Source organism: Acanthopagrus latus, chromosome 4 (genome assembly GCF_904848185.1).
Source record: "Acanthopagrus latus isolate v.2019 chromosome 4, fAcaLat1.1, whole genome shotgun sequence".
In the NCBI taxonomy this organism is placed as follows: Eukaryota; Metazoa; Chordata; class Actinopteri; order Spariformes; family Sparidae; genus Acanthopagrus; species Acanthopagrus latus.
Window position 1 is genome coordinate 20,671,485 of NC_051042.1, and position 20,095 is coordinate 20,691,579.

The 20,095-nt window shown below is 39.7% G+C and overlaps 2 protein-coding genes across 8 annotated transcripts in view; both read right to left on the reverse strand.

Moving 5' to 3' along the window:
* Positions 1–385: 385 nt before the first annotated feature.
* sinhcafl (SIN3-HDAC complex associated factor, like) lies at positions 386–5,119 on the reverse strand. Of its 4 annotated transcripts, none has more exons than XM_037095454.1 (6): positions 4,967–5,119; positions 3,672–3,836; positions 3,425–3,524; positions 3,227–3,341; positions 2,177–2,327; positions 386–2,075 (listed from the first exon to the last, which is right to left on the reverse strand). In XM_037095454.1, the coding sequence occupies exons 2-6, from the start codon at positions 3,797–3,799 to the stop codon at positions 1,892–1,894; spliced, it is 678 nt and encodes a 225-aa protein (XP_036951349.1). In that variant the 5' UTR covers positions 3,800–3,836; positions 4,967–5,119; the 3' UTR covers positions 386–1,891. The 4 variants fall into 4 exon arrangements, with proteins under 4 accessions (XP_036951349.1, XP_036951345.1, XP_036951346.1 ...); XM_037095450.1 differs by having other exon boundaries at positions 2,177–2,330; XM_037095451.1 differs by lacking the exon at positions 4,967–5,119 and adding an exon at positions 4,837–4,958 and having other exon boundaries at positions 2,177–2,330.
* A 1,088-nt stretch (positions 5,120–6,207) lies between these two features.
* dennd5a (DENN/MADD domain containing 5A) overlaps positions 6,208–20,095 on the reverse strand; it is a 36,859-nt gene continuing 22,971 nt past the window's right edge. For 2 of the 4 annotated variants that reach the window (XM_037095033.1, XM_037095032.1), the window contains 17 exons: positions 19,449–19,664; positions 19,107–19,341; positions 17,331–17,481; positions 17,095–17,188; positions 15,952–16,083; positions 15,668–15,820; positions 15,468–15,555; positions 15,293–15,380; positions 12,226–12,354; positions 11,605–11,726; positions 11,367–11,512; positions 10,583–10,701; positions 10,306–10,487; positions 9,965–10,047; positions 9,060–9,183; positions 8,697–8,865; positions 7,541–7,724 (listed from right to left, as the gene is read on the reverse strand). In XM_037095033.1, the coding sequence (XP_036950928.1) occupies positions 7,541–7,724; positions 8,697–8,865; positions 9,060–9,183; positions 9,965–10,047; positions 10,306–10,487; positions 10,583–10,701; positions 11,367–11,512; positions 11,605–11,726; positions 12,226–12,354; positions 15,293–15,380; positions 15,468–15,555; positions 15,668–15,820; positions 15,952–16,083; positions 17,095–17,188; positions 17,331–17,481; positions 19,107–19,341; positions 19,449–19,664 (2,415 nt within the window). Of the gene's footprint in view, positions 7,725–8,696; positions 8,866–9,059; positions 9,184–9,964; positions 10,048–10,305; positions 10,488–10,582; positions 10,702–11,366; positions 11,513–11,604; positions 11,727–12,225; positions 12,355–15,292; positions 15,381–15,467; positions 15,556–15,667; positions 15,821–15,951; positions 16,084–17,094; positions 17,189–17,330; positions 17,482–18,562; positions 18,647–19,106; positions 19,342–19,448; positions 19,665–20,095 lie in introns of all 4 variants that reach the window. The other 2 variants (XM_037095030.1, XM_037095031.1) reach the window with 2 other exon arrangements.

The following is a 20,095-nucleotide window of genomic DNA, read 5'->3' on the forward strand; positions in this document are numbered from 1 at the left end:
TTAATACCAGACTTTCTATAAGGCTCTACACCAATTATCAAAACTTCAGTAAAAAAAAAAAAAAAAAAGAAAACAGTTTTGCAATAAATAAATATAAATTACGTGATAATCATAATGAAAAGGTCAGGTAATTCATTAAGGCACATTTCACATCCCAAAATGTACCTCGCAAAACAAAAACAAAAAATATATGGCAACTCCCTAAGGACAAAAACAAGCTTATTTTCCCAGCTGAAAAAGGGAGCAGCATTTCTCCTTTTAATTAGAATCATTAAACATGTTCAGCTTTTAACTACCCTGCCGCAGAAATATTTATATATTAAGCAACTTTATAGAGCATTGCCTGTCAATTCATGAAGAGTGTGATTGGTTACAGAAATGTAACAAAAAGAAAAAATAACCGTTGTCACTGCAGTAATAATTTGAGACAGTATGCACCATGGCTAAAACTGTGCAAACTGAGCATTATGTTAACATGACATAAGAAATATCTTGAGACAATTGTGAATTGTGAGTAGGAAAGTGTAAAATTATTGCTGAAATATCAGATGCTTTTTACAAGCCAATTTGGTTGAATAAGGATCCATTACTTTGCACTTTATTAGTGAAAGTGACAGAAACCCCCCAGAGCACTTCTCACATTCAAAACGTCTGCATAGTTTGAACTTTGACAATTGCTTCTGAAGATAAAACACAACAATGACAATCACAATCACATTTTCTCTAACAGCACTTTTTTGCCAAAAATGTAGCATAACCATTAAACATGTCACATGATTCCTGTGTGTTCAGCTTCTGACCATCGCAAGCCATTAGCAATCAAACCTAAGGAATATTGTAGCAATTAAGCATATAGCTTTCCCTGCAGTTTACACATATTTCCGAACATAGCATAGGCTACAGCTTTGCATGCCTGTAGAGAAATGCCTTTGAGAAAATTAGATGTCATAATGTGCTAAAACTTAATTGGCTTAGCGTAAAAGTACACGTTTCAGCACCGTTCAGACACTCAAATTTCTAATTTTTACAGAAGTAGTGGTTTGCCATTCTGTACTTTTAAAAAAGGTTTGGATGTACCAAGAGCCAAAACACTGTATTTACAAAAGTCATATTAAAAACCATTTGCTTTACAACATGCATTGTCATTTCATTGGAGGCTGTACAAAAGAAATAAATAAATCACTTTTGTCATTCCAGAGAGCAGAGGAATGTACTGCATGCATGGAGTGTTCTAAACTTCTGGCATGCTTAAGCTGTGAATATGTCAGAGATTACACACACATTAAAAGCTCATTAAGTTCATTGAGAACAGTTGTACTAATGGTCCCTGGTGTAACCAATTTGTGCACTAAAAGACCCTACAGACTCATACTTTTGGACAGATAAGACAAAACATTGCAGCAACATGTTGAAGAGTCTCTCACACACACAGACATACGCCCACGCACGCACAAAAAAAAAAAAAAAAAAAGAAGAAGCTGTTATTAGAATAGCTGGTGTCTTTCATATGCACACTTGGAAAAATTATGAAAAAATAGAACAGTCTTGATATGTACGAAAAAGTGACAATATTCTCACAAACGCTGATCAATACAAAATAAACAAAAATAATTCAGAATCAGAAACGGAGCCTTAACAAAATTTTCTGCCTCATACTATAAATAACACTAATGCCCTTAAGTTTTTTTTTTCTTTTTTTCTTTCTATAAAAAAGGAAAATCAACTCTATACAAAATTTTAAAAAATACCCATATAAAAAGTAATATTACAAAAGAAAGGAAACATCTAACTAACAGAAATAGGTGGAGTGGAATTGGGGAGGTCTGCCACTGGAGACAAATCCAGGCGGGGATGCCTTGGATAACCCTACAGGGGGATTCAATAAAAGCAATCACCAGCTTTCTTTCACATCTTCTGGAAGTTGTGGTGGAAGTGTGTCTGGAAGGTGTGCGGCCACTTGCGTGGACGCCAGCGTCTTCTGTTTTTTGGAACTGCAGCAGGGCTTGAAAAGTCGGGGATCAATGATCACCTCTCCAAACCGGCCCTTATAGACAATCCCACAGCACACCTTTTGCCTAAGATGAAAACAGAAACAAAAATGCTTTATCATATAAAAAAGGCAAAAAAGCTGTCCCAAAAGTTTAATAAATTTATCCTGCAAACAGCAGTTGTTTACCTTTTCCAGTACAAACGATCCAAGAAGGAGAAGATGGAGGGAGTCGTGCGTCTTTGTTTGGACTCGATGTCTGAGCCATCGTCTGACTGGTTGCTGTAACTGGGTGACTGTGCAGGAGACACACTGGAGGTTGTACTGTGGGCATCGGAATCTGCTTGGTAAACAAAATAAATACTTAAACATTGACATCAGACTGATTTTGTTAAAAAATTTCCCTCTCAACCACGATTTATTACTGGGCAGAAAAGCGACAATAGATGGTAAATTCAGCAGGTGTTAATATTTGGGGGGTGGGGGGGATTTCTTTTATAAAAATAAAATATAAGGTAGAGTTAAAGTAGGTCACCAAAAATTGAACAAGGTCAACAACTATCATCTGTATTATTTTTTTTGTCTATACTCAATGTCTGTAAACACTGAAAGTGCCCAAAGTAATTTCCTGATGCTCTGACCAACAGTCTAAGTGACAAATCCATGTGTTCAGTTTACCATTATAGAAGATTAAGAAAAAAATAAAAACGTCCACATTATAGATGCTGGAATTTGGTATTTTTCATCAAAATGTATGCAACACATTTTTCTGAAAATTGTTTATTTAATTGAATGCACTGAATCCAATGCACTCCTTTGGACACTAACCACAAATTACAATACTCAAAATTAATTTAAGGATATTGGGATATTTTATTGTTTTACCTGATTGTTTATTCTCTGACATCAGAATTTTTATTGAGTGTTTTGAGAATATTTCTTGCCGAAATATATAAATGCAACACATGTCATTAGACAAATCAGTTATCCATGCACACGCATTTATGCAACCATATCCCAATATCCCTTACTAATTTTGAATAGAGCATGTCTGCCCTAACAAAAAGAGCCACAAGATGCTGCTATACAGTCAATTTTTAATTTGTCTGTCAGTTTGGGCTGAGAACCCAAACCACCACTGATGGTTAAATTGCAGGCATTGTCTGACCATAATATTGGGTAATTAAGTCATCATTTTAACCAAATCATCTGGCATTCTAATATCTTTTAACAACTTACTTTGTCTCTTTAACTTGTGGAGCTTCTTAAGCTTGCTTTTCTTCTTCCCATCACTGTTTTTCATCTTCTTGGGTTTTGTCACCTTGAAGCCTGGTCCAGCTCTGGCATCCACCACCTGAGTCAGGTCACAAGTCATGTTAATTGAAGGTGCACAATAAATAAGAAAAGATTCTCGCTGTGTTGTCTGACATCACTTACATGGTTCCAGTTCTTCTTGGAGCCATTAGGTAGCTTCTTCCACCTCTTCACCAGTAACACACAGGCATTGCAAATGTCTCCAACACGATCCTCTGACAGCCTTCAAAAAACATAAATGGAGCAGGCAAACACAGTGGGAGGTTTAACACCTAGTGCATTCGTTTAATCTCAATTCACGTGCACACAAGCAAAAACCAGAGATTAACACTATACGAACTGGACAACATGAATGAATGGGAGCTCTTACCCAAAACAGAGCCTGAACGTCTCCTCATATCGGCTGCTGTCTGTGAAACGTGAACTGGAGGACTTGGTCTTGCAGATGCAACAGCCGTCGTTACTCCGGTAGATCTTTGACTTATGAAAGCCAAACATAGTCTATTTGTTGGTCAGTGCTGTGGCAAAAAAAAATCTGAAAACGGAAAACAAAAGATCAGAAATTGTTTCAGTCCTCGTGATGAGCGCCGTGGACGTCTGCAGACAGTTGTGCTTTCTACTACGAAGAGGGGGGCGGTCCCTGAACACATTCACACACATACACACACAATCCAGTCTTAACACATCGTTTTAACACATTTCTGCATGAACCTCATCCATTAGATATAGGTTGAACCAATTAAACTGAGCAAACAAGTTTTAAATACGCTTAACTAACCTGTTTAAAATGCCAAAACCCGAGTTACGTTATGCTCTGTATTTAAAAGTCAAGTCGCGGGAACACCAAAACATCAAAAAACAGACTCCACGCTGACGTTATAACCTGATGTTATAGGTTGATTTGGAAAAGAAGCACATTATTCAAACCTATAGGATGTTCAAAGCTAGTTTTGACGTAAAAAAACGACCGAGTGAGGCTCTCAAACTTTCAGACACTTCGCACGGGTGAACGTAGGTCAATCACACAGATACGTTACACCCACAACACAGCGTTTTACCATCGTTCACTGACGCCAATGTTACTTTTCTGAATGCCTGTTAATACCATGGAAACTTTGTGAATTCGTAAGCACAAACACAATAAATCTATCTGAAGCGAGGCACTGTTCAACCATAGACTTGTTTGCAGCCAATACTCGAAACAAAAAGCGGGCAGGAGCGCTTTCTGAAGTCAAGAAACAAAAAGCTACCGGGCTATTCGAAGAATTATGTGAAACAAGCGTATTTTAAAAAACACAACTATCAATTTGGTGCCATTCGTCTGTGTTGTCATATTTTGAATAAAACACGAAAAGTTGCGATGAACCCGTCCTTCCCTTTAAATTTTAACTTTTGCCCGCTAGAGCGCCAAATATGGCTCATTGTTGTTAGCTGTTAGCATGCTAGCTAGCCGACGCTGCTACCATTACCACGCCACGCTCTCGTACACTTCCACGTTATCCCATTGTCGAGTCGCTCCGTCTTTGTACATTTACCTCGCAACAACTGGAAACGAACACGTCAGGTAAAGATCACCGCACGTTACGATCAGTCTAACCCCACAAAACAAACCACTAAAATTCCACAAATGCAATTTCTTTACAAGAGAAATAACGATGCACTTACTGAACAAAAACTTTGAATCTTCGCCGTATTCTTTTGACGCACTGCGCATGCTCTTACTACTGATGCATACAGCTGGCCATTAGAATATGATTTGCATAAAAAGCAGGAATGAAAGGGCTGAGCGTACAATGACCAAATAAGGAGTGCAGCCGTTGAGTTTGAACCTGATTCGACCAATCGCTGCCGCCCTCGCGTGCGCTCCAGAAGATATGAATGATGGGAGGCGTAGTGAAAGAGCGGGAGATCGCCACACCGTCACAGTTGTTAACGGCCTTCTTTTTAAACTCAAAGTCCCAGAATCCACCTGGCTCAAGGCTTTAAAGAAAAACAGCTATGTGACATGGCGCGAAGAGTTTGTTGACATTATCTCAGCTGAGAAAGCACATCCAGTTTAGAGTATAAATCTGTCCATGACCCGCTTGTCAATGCTTATACGGTTACCTTTCAATTATAATAAAATCGGCAATATATTTTAGGATATTTTGTGTTTGATAAACCCAAAGTAAAGCTAAAGCGGGCAAAATAAGGCGTAGAATAGACTCATTTCAACTAATACTTATTTTCACTATCTGCATATTATTACAATCGTTTAAAAAGTAATTTGATCCAGAAAATCCCAATTTCCCAAAAAAAAACATGTTCTCATAGGGGCGAAAGTAAAGATATTGTGTTAAAATATTAATAGTACTTGAGTACAAGTATCTGATATTAAACACTATATTCAAGTATCAAACGTCATTTTCTGTCATTTTCTTCAATAAACCCATATATCAAAAGAAGACCTACAAGTAAAAGTACATTGTACATATGTTTACACATACTGTATACTGTGGGTCGACTGATTATTATATATCATATTCAGCATTTTTCTGATTATCTGAATCAGTATTTTGTTGTCTTTATGTTGTCGTCTAACCGCTTGCTGATGAACTAAATACATTTTAAAATGCTATCTCCAAAGAGACTAGTAACTTATTCAATATCAAATAAATGTAGGGGAGTAAAACTACATTATTTTCCTCCAAAACGGAGTGGAGTGGCAGTATAAAGTAGCAGAAAATGTGTTAGTACATTACTTGAGTAAATGTATTTAGTTACATTACAACACTGATAACCATAGTCCAGAGGCCAAGGGTAAAGTAAATGTTCACATTTAAGAAGCTTAAGTTTTCAAAGTGAACTACATTTTCTTTGCTGAACATATATATACATAAATATATTAATGAATAACTAAACTCTGATACAATTAAATCCACTTTAATGCATTACAGATGCTTTATTCTTAATATATTTTTACACTGTACACTGTTGCTCACTTAGTAAACACTACATTACACAGCTATGTCAATAAATGTACAACAGTACTGGAAAACAAAAATATATATCTCCCAAGATGCTCATGTGTGGGTCGTACACAGACGAGTACAACACAGTCATTCCAGACGTTGTTGGCACAGAAAAAACAGTCCTTCACATATCAAATCTCTTGTTCTGCACTGCTAAGTTCAATGTATGTAACAGAGGAGGGCCAGGTAACATCTCGATATGGAGAGACCAAGGGGCTGAATTTTCTCTCTTGTGAATATTGCATAGCAAGAAACCATGATGACAAAATCAGGAGGGGGTGGGGGGGGGGACAAGATGTCCTTTTGCCTCCTCACACAGGAAGCAGGGGATCATCCTTTATCACGAGGAGTCATCATCACACTGTTGTTCAGAGAAGAGGATAGATGTAGTGTAAGGGCCGGGGTGGCGGTAGGGGAAAGGGCTTGTTGGAGGTATTTACATGAAGGCTGTAATTGTGATCTGCTTTGCACAGAAAGCCGGGAGGACAAACCAAAGACTCTGGGTATTTTTCTCTATCCAACTGAATGTACTGTCTGTCACTGGATACAGGCTTGTGCCACACAGTCTTATTATCATGCAATAAGGGTCATTTTCTCTGCTAAAGGTATTCCATGTAAAGATCTGCATACTAGTACATTTCCCAGGGAAAGGGCAGAATGTAACAGCCTTTTCTATTTCTGTGTACAGTATGTGAATCATCGTCCACACTACAAACCCCCTGTCATACACATACTTATAAAGCATACTTCTACATCATTTGCTTTAAGCTCTGCGTAATGACAATGGAATCTGAGTTGACAACAGAGCAAGCAACTTGACTGATTTAACAAAATAATACTGTTTTATCTCTGAAAATATATTAACAGTTTTGATCCTCACTTTCCCTTAAATATAGCCATTGTCAGCAGTTCATGATAACAATGAAAATATTTAGCTTTCAATAGAACATTATAGCACAAGTAGGTCAATAAATGTGAAAATCATGGTTCATAATAGAAAACATATTTTTAACATCTAATGGCAACATCATTGAGGATAAAAATAACAACGTATCTTGAAAGGCTCATTGCACTTAATATATGGCAAATGTAACAGTAGCTTTAATATAAGCCAGAAAAAGTCCTTTTGTTCAAGTCAGTTCCTGCATATAAAAGGTTCAGTTATTCTTTTTCCAGGGTCCCCAGCGATCTTCCCGGTCAGGTACAACTGGTGTGAAGTGGGTTCAGTTTAGATCCCAACACCTTTGACAAGTGAAGCCTCCAGGGTGATGTTGAACTCCTGCAGAGTCTGTAGTACTCTGATCAGAGAGTTTACCAACGAGCGGTCTTTTATCAGTGCAGTCTCCTCGTACATCTGAGTGGTGATTGGACAGTCTGCGAGCAGAGCGATCCAGTGATGCAGCAAATGGTCCCTGAGAGAAGAAGAAAAATCAGACACAAGTGGCATCAACCCAACATCAAATCCCCACATTTGAAAAGTGGAAGAATGAAAATTTCATTTTTTTTACTTGATAAATGACATAAACAATCTCTTAACATTCTTGCCAATCAATTTTCTGTCAAACTAATATTTGATAAATAACTTGTTGTGCTACTACCATTTTGTATAAAGAGTCATAAATAGAAGATAAAGGATAAAAACAAAGTTGTCCATTGACATAAGAATCACTGCATCGTTATATACACTTACTGTAAAAGCAAAGCCACAAATACTCCTCAGCTTTGAGGAAGAACTGGAGGAAACCAATAAAATATCTGATACTTCAAGAATCCTCTAAGGAGGATCATTTTTCACTAGACCCCTTTCAGGTCAGGATGCAGGGTCAGATATAGAGCAGGGCATCAGCTTCTGTTAGGGATTCAGTGTCTAAACCAGACAGTTCAGAAGAAAGGATTGATTTGTATCCTCGGGGCTTTAACTTGATCTGTGGTTGTACGCTGAAGGAATATTATGCAGTGGTGTGTAGCCCCCAGCCAATGACAGTGTGCACGAATACAAGTGTAGCAACCAGGTTACATCATTGTCTCTTTCTCTCTCCTCTGCTCTCTGTCTCTGTGGATGTGTAAAGGGCTGCAGGTCTGTGTGCCTATTTGAGTGATGAGCCAAACACACACACAGACAGGCAGAGCGGCAAACAACGGACAAGACGAGGCGTGCACTTTGGCTACATTCATACAAAATCTGAAAGGCTGTGTGTCTATTTGTTTTTATTAGAACATAACCGCCACCAATGCCAATCCTTTTGACTTTAAATGGTGTGCTTACAAACAGCAACCAGCAAATCCTGCATAGTGTGCCTTTAACAGCTTATGATGAAGATACAGAGAATAAGCACATTGCCACAGCGGACTCGTCTGGAGGTTAGTAAGTGTTGCCGGCCTACCTTGCACCCAGACAGACGAGCATCTGGAACTTCCCATCCTTGCCGATGTTTCGGGACGTGTTGTTGATGGCGCGCATAAAGCGGCAGAAGTGGCGCACTCTGGTTTGCCAGTTTTCATCCGGAGTAGCTTCTCGCTGCTCAGCACTTTCAAAGTACACTTGTGACTTCTCTGTTTAAGCAAAGAAAGAAATATAAAAAATAATCAAAAAACAGTCATCAATATTGTAATATGAAAATCTGTTTCAGACAGACCCACCACCATCTGATAAAAATTCCAGTCCAAGGTCAAAATATTTAGATTCAGGTGGAATATCAATTTAAGAGCTGAGGTAGTTTAAGATGGTAAGGATATTAAGTCTTTACCCAAGAAGTCCCAAATGAAGACATTCTTAAAGAGTCGGGGTGATTTGAAGCCATGCTGGAAAACTTGCTCCAGAGCCCAGACGAGGCCATACTCCCCACAGAGGAGAAGGGTCAGGCTGCCTCTCTGTGGAGAGCAAAAACAACAGGAAAATGCATTTAGTTAGACATGATTATGAGGCTGGAGGACAATTTAAATGAGGACTTTCTAGGTATAGCTCTTACACACTTCTCAGAACCAGTCATCCCATCAAAAAAACAACTATACTTCCCATTATGTTGAAAAGAAACCTGACTAAATGGACTCAGCCATCTCTAACAGGTGTCTGATCAATTATTATAATACATAAGAGCATTCAAGTTTACTGAATGTTATTTTTAGAGCTCATGGAGAAAATATTTTGTAGGACAATTTGTATTGAACCACTCTACATGGTTAATGTCGGTACTGTAAAGAGGTGGAGCAGAGGTGGAGGGGATTTCCCTGTCAAAAGAAAATCCTTTGTGCTGAGCTGAACAAGCAATGATTCCTACAACCTGTAATCAACAGATACAGCTACTATGCACTTTACAAATCTTCAATAGGGATGTCCTTTGATTTGGAAACATCACTCCATGTGCTTTAATAAGTAATAATTAGCAGAGTTGGTGCTTGAAATTAGTGCATCCGAATCACAGACAATAACGGGCATCATTCCAGAGCAGAAAAACTGATCAAGAATAATATAAATTTCTGAAAATCAACAAGAATTCTGCTTTAATATGTTTTAACACTATGAATTAAACCACATAGCCCACAGCTACACCGAGGGGCTCCTGGGGACCACCAGAGCAGAAAGCTGCTATTCTTCATTTGCAATGAATAATAGAACCACATGTCGGGGCTTGTCTAGACTGTCGTCTCTCACCTCCTTCTCCGGCTTGTGGAAGTGCTTCACAATCCCATTGATGGCCTCTCCCACTCCCTCCTGGATCTGACCTGTGTTTAGCTCTGTAGAGAAGAAAAAGGCAAACAAAGATTCAGTAAGACAAAACAAGTACAAAGCGAGGAAAAATCCCCATCCAGGTTTCATCTATTTGTCATCGGGTTTTTGCAATCATGCATTTTAATTTTAAGCAGTGAAGGTATTAAAAACAAAGCTTCAAGTATCAGTGAGTACAAAAAGTTTCTAACATCAGCTAGAATATAACAAAACCCACACACGCCTATAACGTAGGGCTTATGGCTACACCGTTTCGAGTAACTTACTTGGTTTGCTGTTTGGCGAGATGGTAACAAACCTCCTCATCATCCCCGGGGACTGCTGCATCGGGGGCGTGCGGCACATCCTCTCATCGTTCTCAGTGCTGGGAGTCATCAGCTCTCCCACCAGGATCCTCTCCAGACTGCCATCATCCACACCTTTCCCCAACCACCGGCCACACGGAAACCTGCACAAATGAAACACGTTTTGTTCATTTTTTTTAGACCCATGTGGCTAAAACAACACCGCAGCAGGTACATTTCCCTCAGAGGATGTGCTTACTTGTAAGTGTGCCCCGTGATCTCGTTGCGGACGATGACGCACTCCACCAGCCACTTTGCGTAGAGCCCTGTGTTGTCATGCCCCATCTGCACTGTGGTCAGTTTGCCCAGGTTCTGACACTGAGAGAGAGAGCAAGAGAAATATTAGCGAATTCTATTAAAGCATTGTTGTGGTTTGGTCTTCTTTTTTTTTACTTTGGTGATCATTTTTGATCAGCAAAATGGAAAACGAGCAGTCGGACGATCATAAAGGTTTTAAAAATGAGCATATTTGTATTCCAAACTAACCCCTTTGGAAGAGAAAGACAACAGATAATCAAAATATCATTACCCAAACCCTCTGACAGTTTAGGTCATAACACAGTTTACAGACCAACGTCTCTCTTTTAATTTCTGTGCAATGAGGCATCATTATTGACATTTTGTGTCTGCCCACTTTCAATGTTACCAAACACAAAAAGGCCATACAATCTACAAAATTAACCCTTTATTTACGTGCTCTTTTTTCATGTGTTGGGAAGTATTTCTTTTCCGACGTCTGTTCATGAGCTTCACAGTTTTCTTTTTACTGCTTATGGTGAGAGCTGTTTCAAGTTTGAGGCTTTATATACAGACAAATACATTTCCTAAAACCCCTTTAATATTGCTTTCCCTGACTGGTCGTCCTCATGAATTTCCCCATTCTGGAGCTCATTTTTCCGATTATTCCAACAACACGTGGATGCACTTTATGGTTCAAGTTGTAACAGAGCAGACGTATCCTTTATCCAGGAATTATCACCAACCTCAAAAGTGATCTCCAGAGTATTTCTGGGGACCTGCAGGACGCCAGTCTCTGCCAGCTCACCAGAGACACACACCCAAGGGTTGGCTGTGAACATGGAGCCACCCAGCTTCTTACTGGGAACAACCACCACATGGTAGGGGATCACTGGGAGAGGGAGATGAATGTTATATACAAATGTCAAATAAAATTACAATGACCAGTATGTTTGGGCTGATCTCAATTCAAGTGGCACTCACTGATGGTTGTAAAGACGTTGGTGAAACAGAAGTAATCAACAGCGTTAAAGGACAGGAGGTGGTAGAGAAACTGCTCCTTCTCATCGTCACAGCGGAGGAAGGCGTATCGCTTGTACAATTTCCTGAAAGAACAAAGACGATTGTTTGAGGAAAGTGTAAAAAAACAAATATAAATGCTTAGACTATCACAATTCAATTATATTTGTTATTTTCGAAGAGTGAAGTTCCTCAACAGTGACATCAACATGATGAAATATCAATCATAATTCAAATGGATGACAAAGTGAGTTCCACTAGATGTGAGGTAGAACAAATGATAAGGTCACAAAATGCAGACAGAAAGCCCCCCTGACCCAGTTCACCACTCAGATATTAATTATGCAGAAGGCTGTAAAATATTTACGTGGCAGTGGACAAACGTATGATGCTTTGTGATTTCAAAAGACTTAATGTTTTATAAATGGGTGGATCATGTGTCATCTTAATTTCATATGCGACAGACATTCCTCCAGAAACACAGACAGAAGGGCAGGATCAGAAAACACAAGAGGTTGGAGGAGAAACTCAGAGGTCGTTTTTACTGTTGTGATGAAAGTTTGACTTTTGTGTCATCTTGCTCACTTTGTCAGCTCATGGTCTGAAAGCAGCTGCTTCAGGTGTCGGGAAAGCAGCTTCTTCTCCATGGAGAGGCGGACCCAGGCTCTGGCCTTGCCCACATCTGTCTTGATCTCACTGATGTTCTGAATGTGTCTGAAAAACAAACGGACGGATCGAGAGGTTCAGAGGAGCACAGACACAAACACAAACATCAGGATGGCTTTTTTCTAATGATTCTTCTGAGATAACACAGGGATGGGCGAGAATTCACAAATGTCTTCATTTTATTTTTAGTGCACTTGGATCTTTGAGCTATCTTTCAATAAATTGTAAAATGATGAGTCTATTGATAAGTCTATAACATAAAGGCTTCATACAGCCATTTAAGGGTAAAATTTAAAAACTATTCAAGCACTTCCAAGGTTCCTAAACCAACAATTTCAGTCTCATGAGCCTTTATTATCGCACGAAAAAGAAATCAAGTTTATGTAATCCTTTATACTTTCAGCAATTAACCTACAGCACATTGTCACTTGGTTTACTTTACCAGCTGTTCATATTAACTTTAATTGCACTTGATAATGTTTATTATATGCTCACTCTTTTCAACTCCAAGAAATAAACAAATATGACATTTACAAGAGTGATTGTGAAGATGAAACACCTGATTATGTTGAAAGTCAAACGTATTTCAAGGACTATACTTAAATTCAAAGCATATTCCTAAACAACATTACATCAAGCATTTTCCAGAGTACTGTATGAACCCAAAGTGATGTCATGAAATGTGTTGTTTTCCCTGAGGAACAATGCAAAACCAACGAGAAACCAGAGAAAAGAAGCAAATCTAACTGGTGGATGTTCGTCTATAAGAATCATTGCCAATTATTTTCTTATACTCGCCTAACCAGCAAATTGTCTCAGCACTATAAATGTTATTCTCAGCCTCAGACTTGTATGAATATTAAATCATGCAGTAAGTCTGACTTTCCCCAACATTACCCGCCTGTGAGTCGCTCTCATGACCAAACAAACGGCTCAGTGCGCCTCTGCTGTGGCATTTTAAACCACACGCTCGGTCCCATGTCATCGCTCGGAGCCACTATCATGCCTCTGATGTCCAGACACATTCCCTTCCACTCCACCTGTGCCATAAGCTCGTCTGTTAAGAGCTCCTCCACCTTCCATCCCCCTCCCTGTCTCCACCCTCCACGCTCGCTAACCCACTTTTCACTTGTCATTGCCATGGCAACGGAGGAAAGCATCTCGTACACTCAATGTTATCTTTTATCTGTTAGGTAAAAAAAAACACAGGGTTGCACAGATAATCTCCAATAAGCTTAAAAACAAGGCCAATTATTAAAAATATTTGCCATCTGTGAAGACGATATTATCAATTATTCAACCAAATTAAGGGCTAACCGATGGTTTCTTCTGAGTACCCTGAGTTGACCCCTCCTCTTTTCTCAGTCAGACTGGCGGGGGGTCTGGTAATTAGGCTGGAAGTAACGTGCTGTTATGCGCCTCCTTCCCACAACACAAGCCCTGACTCCTCAACTCTGTCTGGGCTGCAGTAGATGACATGACAACAGTGATGTCTGCCATCCCATCCCATCCCTCTCTCTCTCTCTCACACACACACACACACACTCACACTCACACACACACATGTGTGCACACACGGTGTAAAAACGTGCAGGTGTCTTGCAGAAGCTCTTTAAGAGTCACTGAACTTAGTGTTTAATATAAATATACTAGAGTAAAACATTTTGAGCAAACGGGGGCACCAGGTTGGCCTGAGGGTCTGGGACACTGGTCACACTGATGAGAGAGGACTTTTGCTGCACGTCTCCTCCTCTTGCTTTCCCCTGATGTCTAGTCACATATCTCACTATTTGTAATCTAATAAAGGCAAAGAGAACCCAAAAACAGGACAGTGCTTGAATCAAATGGAATAACTCTTGGATTTACAAAACACATATCATTAGAGTCACTCTTGAAAACTCACTTTTAGTGTGAACATTTTGCATTTTAACCTGGTCGTGTATGGCTGTGTGCTTCTCTGACCATGTACACAAGCACTGTATGTACATATATGGGAATGTATGACTTCATTACATATATTAGCTATTGTATTTTCTCATTTGTACTTGCTCAATTTTGCCCTTTGTAAAGCTTTGTAATTGCTGATTTTCACAAGTGAGGTAAATCAAATGTATTATGGATGTATAACGTATAATGTATGTATAATGTATGTATACTGTATAATGGATTCGTGTTACACAATTCTGATCTCAAAATATGTACAACAGTGATTCCCCTTTATCAAGAACACAAATCCAAACTGAGAACATATCAAACAGAGCAGACATTTCAGTAGAATCACATTTGTTTTTTTGAATAACTAATGTAAGTAGTATCCAGATAAATGTGTGAGATGTTTAAAGTCTGTAATATTGTGTTATATTTTCATGTGATTTTTGGAATGCTAGTGGTTTAAAATATTTATGTTGTGGTAGTCTGGATGTTTCCGTTTTAGATTTTAGATTAGATTTTAATTGATGAAGTAGAAGTTGTAGTTTTTGCTTTCTAGATATTCTGCATAAGACTCAGTACTTTCCAGCAGTTTAGTTTACGTCAGCCCACATACAAATAAACTAAAAACTATAAGAAAAAAAACTGTCTAAGCTGATGTACAGAGAAAACTTTGTTTGCCTAAAACATCGGATCTCAATTTCTTTTCGTCATTGAACCAAAAAAAAAATTAATTTGTTCTTGTGTAGCTGAATGGACTTTTACAGATGATTTTCCTGGAATTAGTTAGGTCATTATTACACATTTGACCCTCTGAAAATCCTTTGCAGATCCATGGATCCCACTTGGACAATCAGTTTTCATAGAGAACTCTGAGTAGGTAAATGTTAAAGCAGTTGTTTGACAGCCTTCCACAAGGGGGCAGTATTACACCAATTTGCTTTCTTGTGATAATGACCAGCAGCTAATAGATTTCTAAACCAGCTTTGTGTACACTAGATTAAATCAAGCAAGACTTCATCCTTTATTGAGCTCACATCCAAGACAACCTCCTCACCTCATGTCCTGGATCAGGGAGACTTTAAGAGGTGCCATGGCTGATACGCCACCATCAGATTTACGTCTCTCGGGGTCATGAATGAACCCTGGTGTGTAGAAGAAAAGGATGTTAAGCACTTCACTCATCTTTTCATGTAAGTTTGTTTGTCAGGTGAACAGATTTCAGAATTTACCTGGAGGTCCCAAACCACCCGGAGTTGCACTTTTCTTCTCTTTGCTCTCCTGATAGTGCAGCAGGTGGGACCACAAGGCAGATTTACCCTGAAAGAGAAAACACAGAATAGTGCCGTTATTATCTCTGAGAGCACTGTACGTCCTCCGGCTGTGGAGAATCAATCATGTGAGATGGTGTTGATATCATTTGTTTCCTGACCTGTTTAACCTGCAGCCCGTGGCTCCAGATCCTCTCCAGCAGGTCACAGAGACTCGCAATCAGAGTGTTCTCCTCAACGCCAGTGATGCTGACCTCCCCATGACCCAACTCCACGGCCTCCCGACCCATCTTCTCCACCAGCATACGCTTGGTCTGCAGGGAAAAAACAAACACACAAAGTTCTGGTGACAAATCATTCACACAAATAATACTGGACTTTTTCTTACTTTTGTGCAGAGAAAATAGCACAGGTAAAAAATGTGTAAAGCGAGCTACACACAAACCTTGTTCCTGCACTCCTTCAGCAATCCTTCCACAAATTTCCAGTTAGTCTGAGCAATGACCGAAGGCGACAGGTTGGACAGTTTGGGCTGTCTGATGGTCGTGCCTAGGTTCCTAGCCTCCTGGATGTATTTCTAGTAAAACATGGAGAGGATTCAGTCAGCACTCAACTAAACAGAGAGATCAACTCAGCTTATGAGTGGACTCACGTCACTGGTTTCTATAGAAGAACGAGGAATACTAAAACAACTACAGGAGTTCAGTTTGTCCTACACTGATCAGTGATAGAGGCTGTATAGACAGTGTGTTGCTGTACCTTCTTCCACATAATTTACTTTAGCTGTCTCCTGAATTGTTTCCAACTAATGGTTGTTTCATCTCATCTAATCCTGCTGTTTGAGATCTATTTTTTCTCTTTTTTTGTTTTATCACAATAATGATTTCATGTTATCCACTTTGCATTGCATTTTATGTATGAATACAATTTTTAATTATCATTATCATCAGTATACATACAGTGATCCTCGTAGTGAAATACAAGCGAATTACAAAGATAACAGAATTCAAAGATTTGCACTTGATGAGCATGATTAATTATTATTTTAAAAATAAAAGTTGATAAGCACAAAGATTAAAGAGCTTAAACACATATTTTCATTTCATGTTTACAAGTTTAAACATGACACGTCTTAGAAAGTGACGTGGATTATAAGAGCAAACTCGGCTGCTGAGAGGTGAAGGAAGCAGAGGGAGGTAAAGACCACACAGGTGAACAGGTCAGTGTTACGACTTAAAGCCTCACAACTACCAACACATACCACATCCACAGTCACCGACTTTAGACAGGGCTTGAAGGACTGCGAGAGCCAGTAGTAGTCAAGAAACAGCAGGAGCTGCAGCTCCGGAAACAAACACTCTACATGCTGAGAGTGTGTGAGCAATGAGTGCAAGAGAGAGGTGGAGAAGAAAGACCAAAAAAAAAAGAAAGACAAGTGACCAGAGGTGTGAGAGGGAGGGGCAGGAGAGCAGACAAGATGGTAGGAGCAAAGTTAAGTAACAGGTCATGCAAAATGAACCGAGACAACAAAGCAGTCAATCTGTGTGGAAATGAGCTGAGAGAATGAAACAGCGCGGTGACCTCTCACCTCCCTCTGGTCGTTGTCCAAATAAAGGTGCTCAGCATGCTGCTTCTGCCGATCCCTCCTCCTCCACTGGGCCGGAGCGCTCCTCTTGGTCCATCTGTGACACAAAATAACCTCCATCAACTTCATAGAGAAACATCATGAAAGTCAGACTGATTAAAGACAGCAAAAGTTTATTTTAAATAAATTACTGATCGTTTTACAGAAGAATTGAAGTGACAGTAATGCCAGATGTTTACTTGTTGCTGGTGGGCCCCGTGGAGAGCACGTCAGACTGCAGTCGGGGGAAGAAGCCCTGCTCGTAGCGTCCCTGACCGATCTTCATGTCCAGCAGGTGGGGATGCAGGGCGGTGTGGTCGATCTTTGAGACTCTCATCTCAATTGCTTTCTCTGCGGGGGAGATGTGGGGTGAAATTAAATGCGAAGTTGGTGGTAAGATGATAATGTTAATTTGCCCTAATTCTAAAGCCTTTATTGTAAATACATATGTAATTAAGTGCCTCTGACATTACAACGTCTTTGGCTTTGCCCAAATCTAAATATCAGAAATTTATGCGGGCATCTTATCATGAAATCTGCAAGATGTGTAAGCATCATGGTATGAGGAGATTCTTAAGGATGGTAATCAGAAATTAGTACCAGAACCATCCCAAAAAGAAAAACAATTTCCATTCCCATGGAAGGGCTGTTCTAACATGAAATATCCCATTGTGTTTTTTCTTATCTCACCAAACATTCAACTAAGATTCTCATATTTTCTGTAGCTAATTGTGTCAAGAAACAAGATAACTATGGCAAAGAATCTGTAATTTCTCTTTTAGTTAATGACTGATGACAGAGGGAAGAGAGCAAGCTGAAAACCAAAAAGACATTTACTCCCAAACACCCACAGATCCCAAAGAAGTGACAGAATAAAGGCTCAGAACAGATGTTCTTTTTCTATAAAGGAACAAAATCAGACTCTTCCATGAATGCAGCCTTAGACAGTGATTTTTCTGATGCGTGATTATACTCTACCCACCCACACACCCATGAGCTTAAAGAATACAAAAGACCTAAAATAGACAAACAGAAAGTGTTTCATGCGCAAAATGAAAGCTGCGATTCGCACGTACAAAGTTTTTATTCCCTGAAAATAGTTTATCACCCGTTCACCTGCATGCTGCACGGTATCAGCTCACCACCATACACATCAGTTTTATTTGTTTAAAAGATGATCTTCACCAAGCTTGTAAATGGAAATGTATGCAATGCATGAAGGATCTCACAGCAGGCTCTTCTATGTAAATGTAGTGATAAAATACATAAATCTCCAAACATGAATTTACTGTATAACACGCTGTTATTGAGTGTTCTGCTTTTAAGTGTTCAAAGGAAGTCCATCAGTCCTCTGTGAGTGACCTAATGCATTTCCCACACATTCACAGAGCTGCCACCCAGTGACGTTTGAGGTAACGAGAGCAAATATTACGAGTCTTGTCGTCCTCGAGCCCGATGGCATGAGGTCCAGGAACGACAAAATCGGCTTTTTCATATCGTTTTTTAAGCAGGTTGTCTGCGAACAAGACAGCAATTACCAGTCAGTTAACTAAAGACAGCAAATCTCCAACTCTGTCACAAGTTTACACCTTCAAATTACTTTTCGACCACACTCATTTGGAATTAAATTAAGGGTGTTTTAAGGTACTTTTAATGTCTTCTTTAATTACATTCACAAAACTTTAAATTGAAAATGTTTTAGCTTTACAACGGCAGGTAATTACACGCTGCAGAGGGCCATTTCCTTACAATTTCAGGTTAACGCATCATGATAAAGCTCTTCATTCTCAAACTAAAACCTGTGGTTTTCCTCAGGATTAAAGGTGTTTATTCCTAGACATGGACAGGTTGACAGAGCTGAGGCATACTGATATATTTCAGTAAGAATATGATGCTCTAAAAGCAGTCCAATTATTCTGTACACTTTTCATTTTCCTGATTTCTCACAAGGATCTCAAGAACCTTTTTTCCCTTACCTGCTTCTTCAATGTTTGTGCATTTCTGGTACATGGAGGTTCGCAGTGTGGGCGTGCGGACGTTCAGCATTCGGATCTTATCCACACGGGAGTCAAAGACCCGCAGTGTGTGCTCCTTCTCCTCATCATCGTGACAGAGGATCTTACAGTCAATGAATGAGGCAAACATCTGCGTCTCCAAGAAACGTGAAAGGAAGGGGAGGTAGGGCTCCGGCTGGTCGGACAGGAAGGAGGCCTGCACACACATTTAACATTCAAAAGGTGTGACACAAAGTCATATCGAAAAATAATCGATACATATCTCCACACTGTGGTGTTAGCAAACTAACTATCACAATTTACCTTGTCAAAGTTCTGCATCTGGTCTCGATTGGTGAACCAGGACTCTTTGTCGTGGCTCGGCTGGATGACAAACACCTCGTAGTCTGCGAACATCTGTGTGAACCGGTTAGCGAAGACCTCTCGCACCTGGATGTTGAGCTGGTGCATCTTCAGCTCCTCCTCATCACACTGAATCCGTCCGTCCTTATTGCTGCTGGCATCCTCTCTCACCTCCAGCTGATTTACACAATTTAATAACACACAGAGGAAAATTTGACAATAAAGAGAGGAGGAAAAAAAAAGGAGTGTGAGAATAAGTCTGACGAAGAAAAGAAGCAGAACAGTTGATATTTCTCACATTATCTAATCTGACTGTTGTCACAGGCTGCCGATGACGCAGCAGGGTCATGGGAAAGGAAGTCAAGGACGTTGGTTTTGATTGAGGACCAAAAGCAAACTGAAACACATGCTCTATTTTTAGCATGTCAGTAGGTCAGCTGGACACATGCCGGCTGTAAGGGGCTACAACAATGCAGAGTAGGCCCACCGGTCCAAGGACAAGACCCAAGAATCTAACCACTACACTGTGCTCCACAGCCATGAGTTCAGATAAGAGAAATCATCAAGTGAGGTCTGACCTCATGGCTGGAAACTATACACAGACTGTG

Coding starts and splice junctions, on each gene's coding strand:
- sinhcafl (XM_037095450.1), bottom strand. CDS start 3,799: ATGTTTGGCTTTCATAAGTCAAAGATCTACCGGAGTAACGACGGCTGT. Junction 3,525..3,671: donor ACGTTCAGGCTCTGTTTTGG/GTAAGAGCTCCC, acceptor TGTTTTTTGAAG/GCTGTCAGAGGATCGTGTTG. Junction 2,331..3,226: donor CCACAAGTTAAAGAGACAAA/GTAAGTTGTTAA, acceptor TTGTTTACCAAG/CAGATTCCGATGCCCACAGT.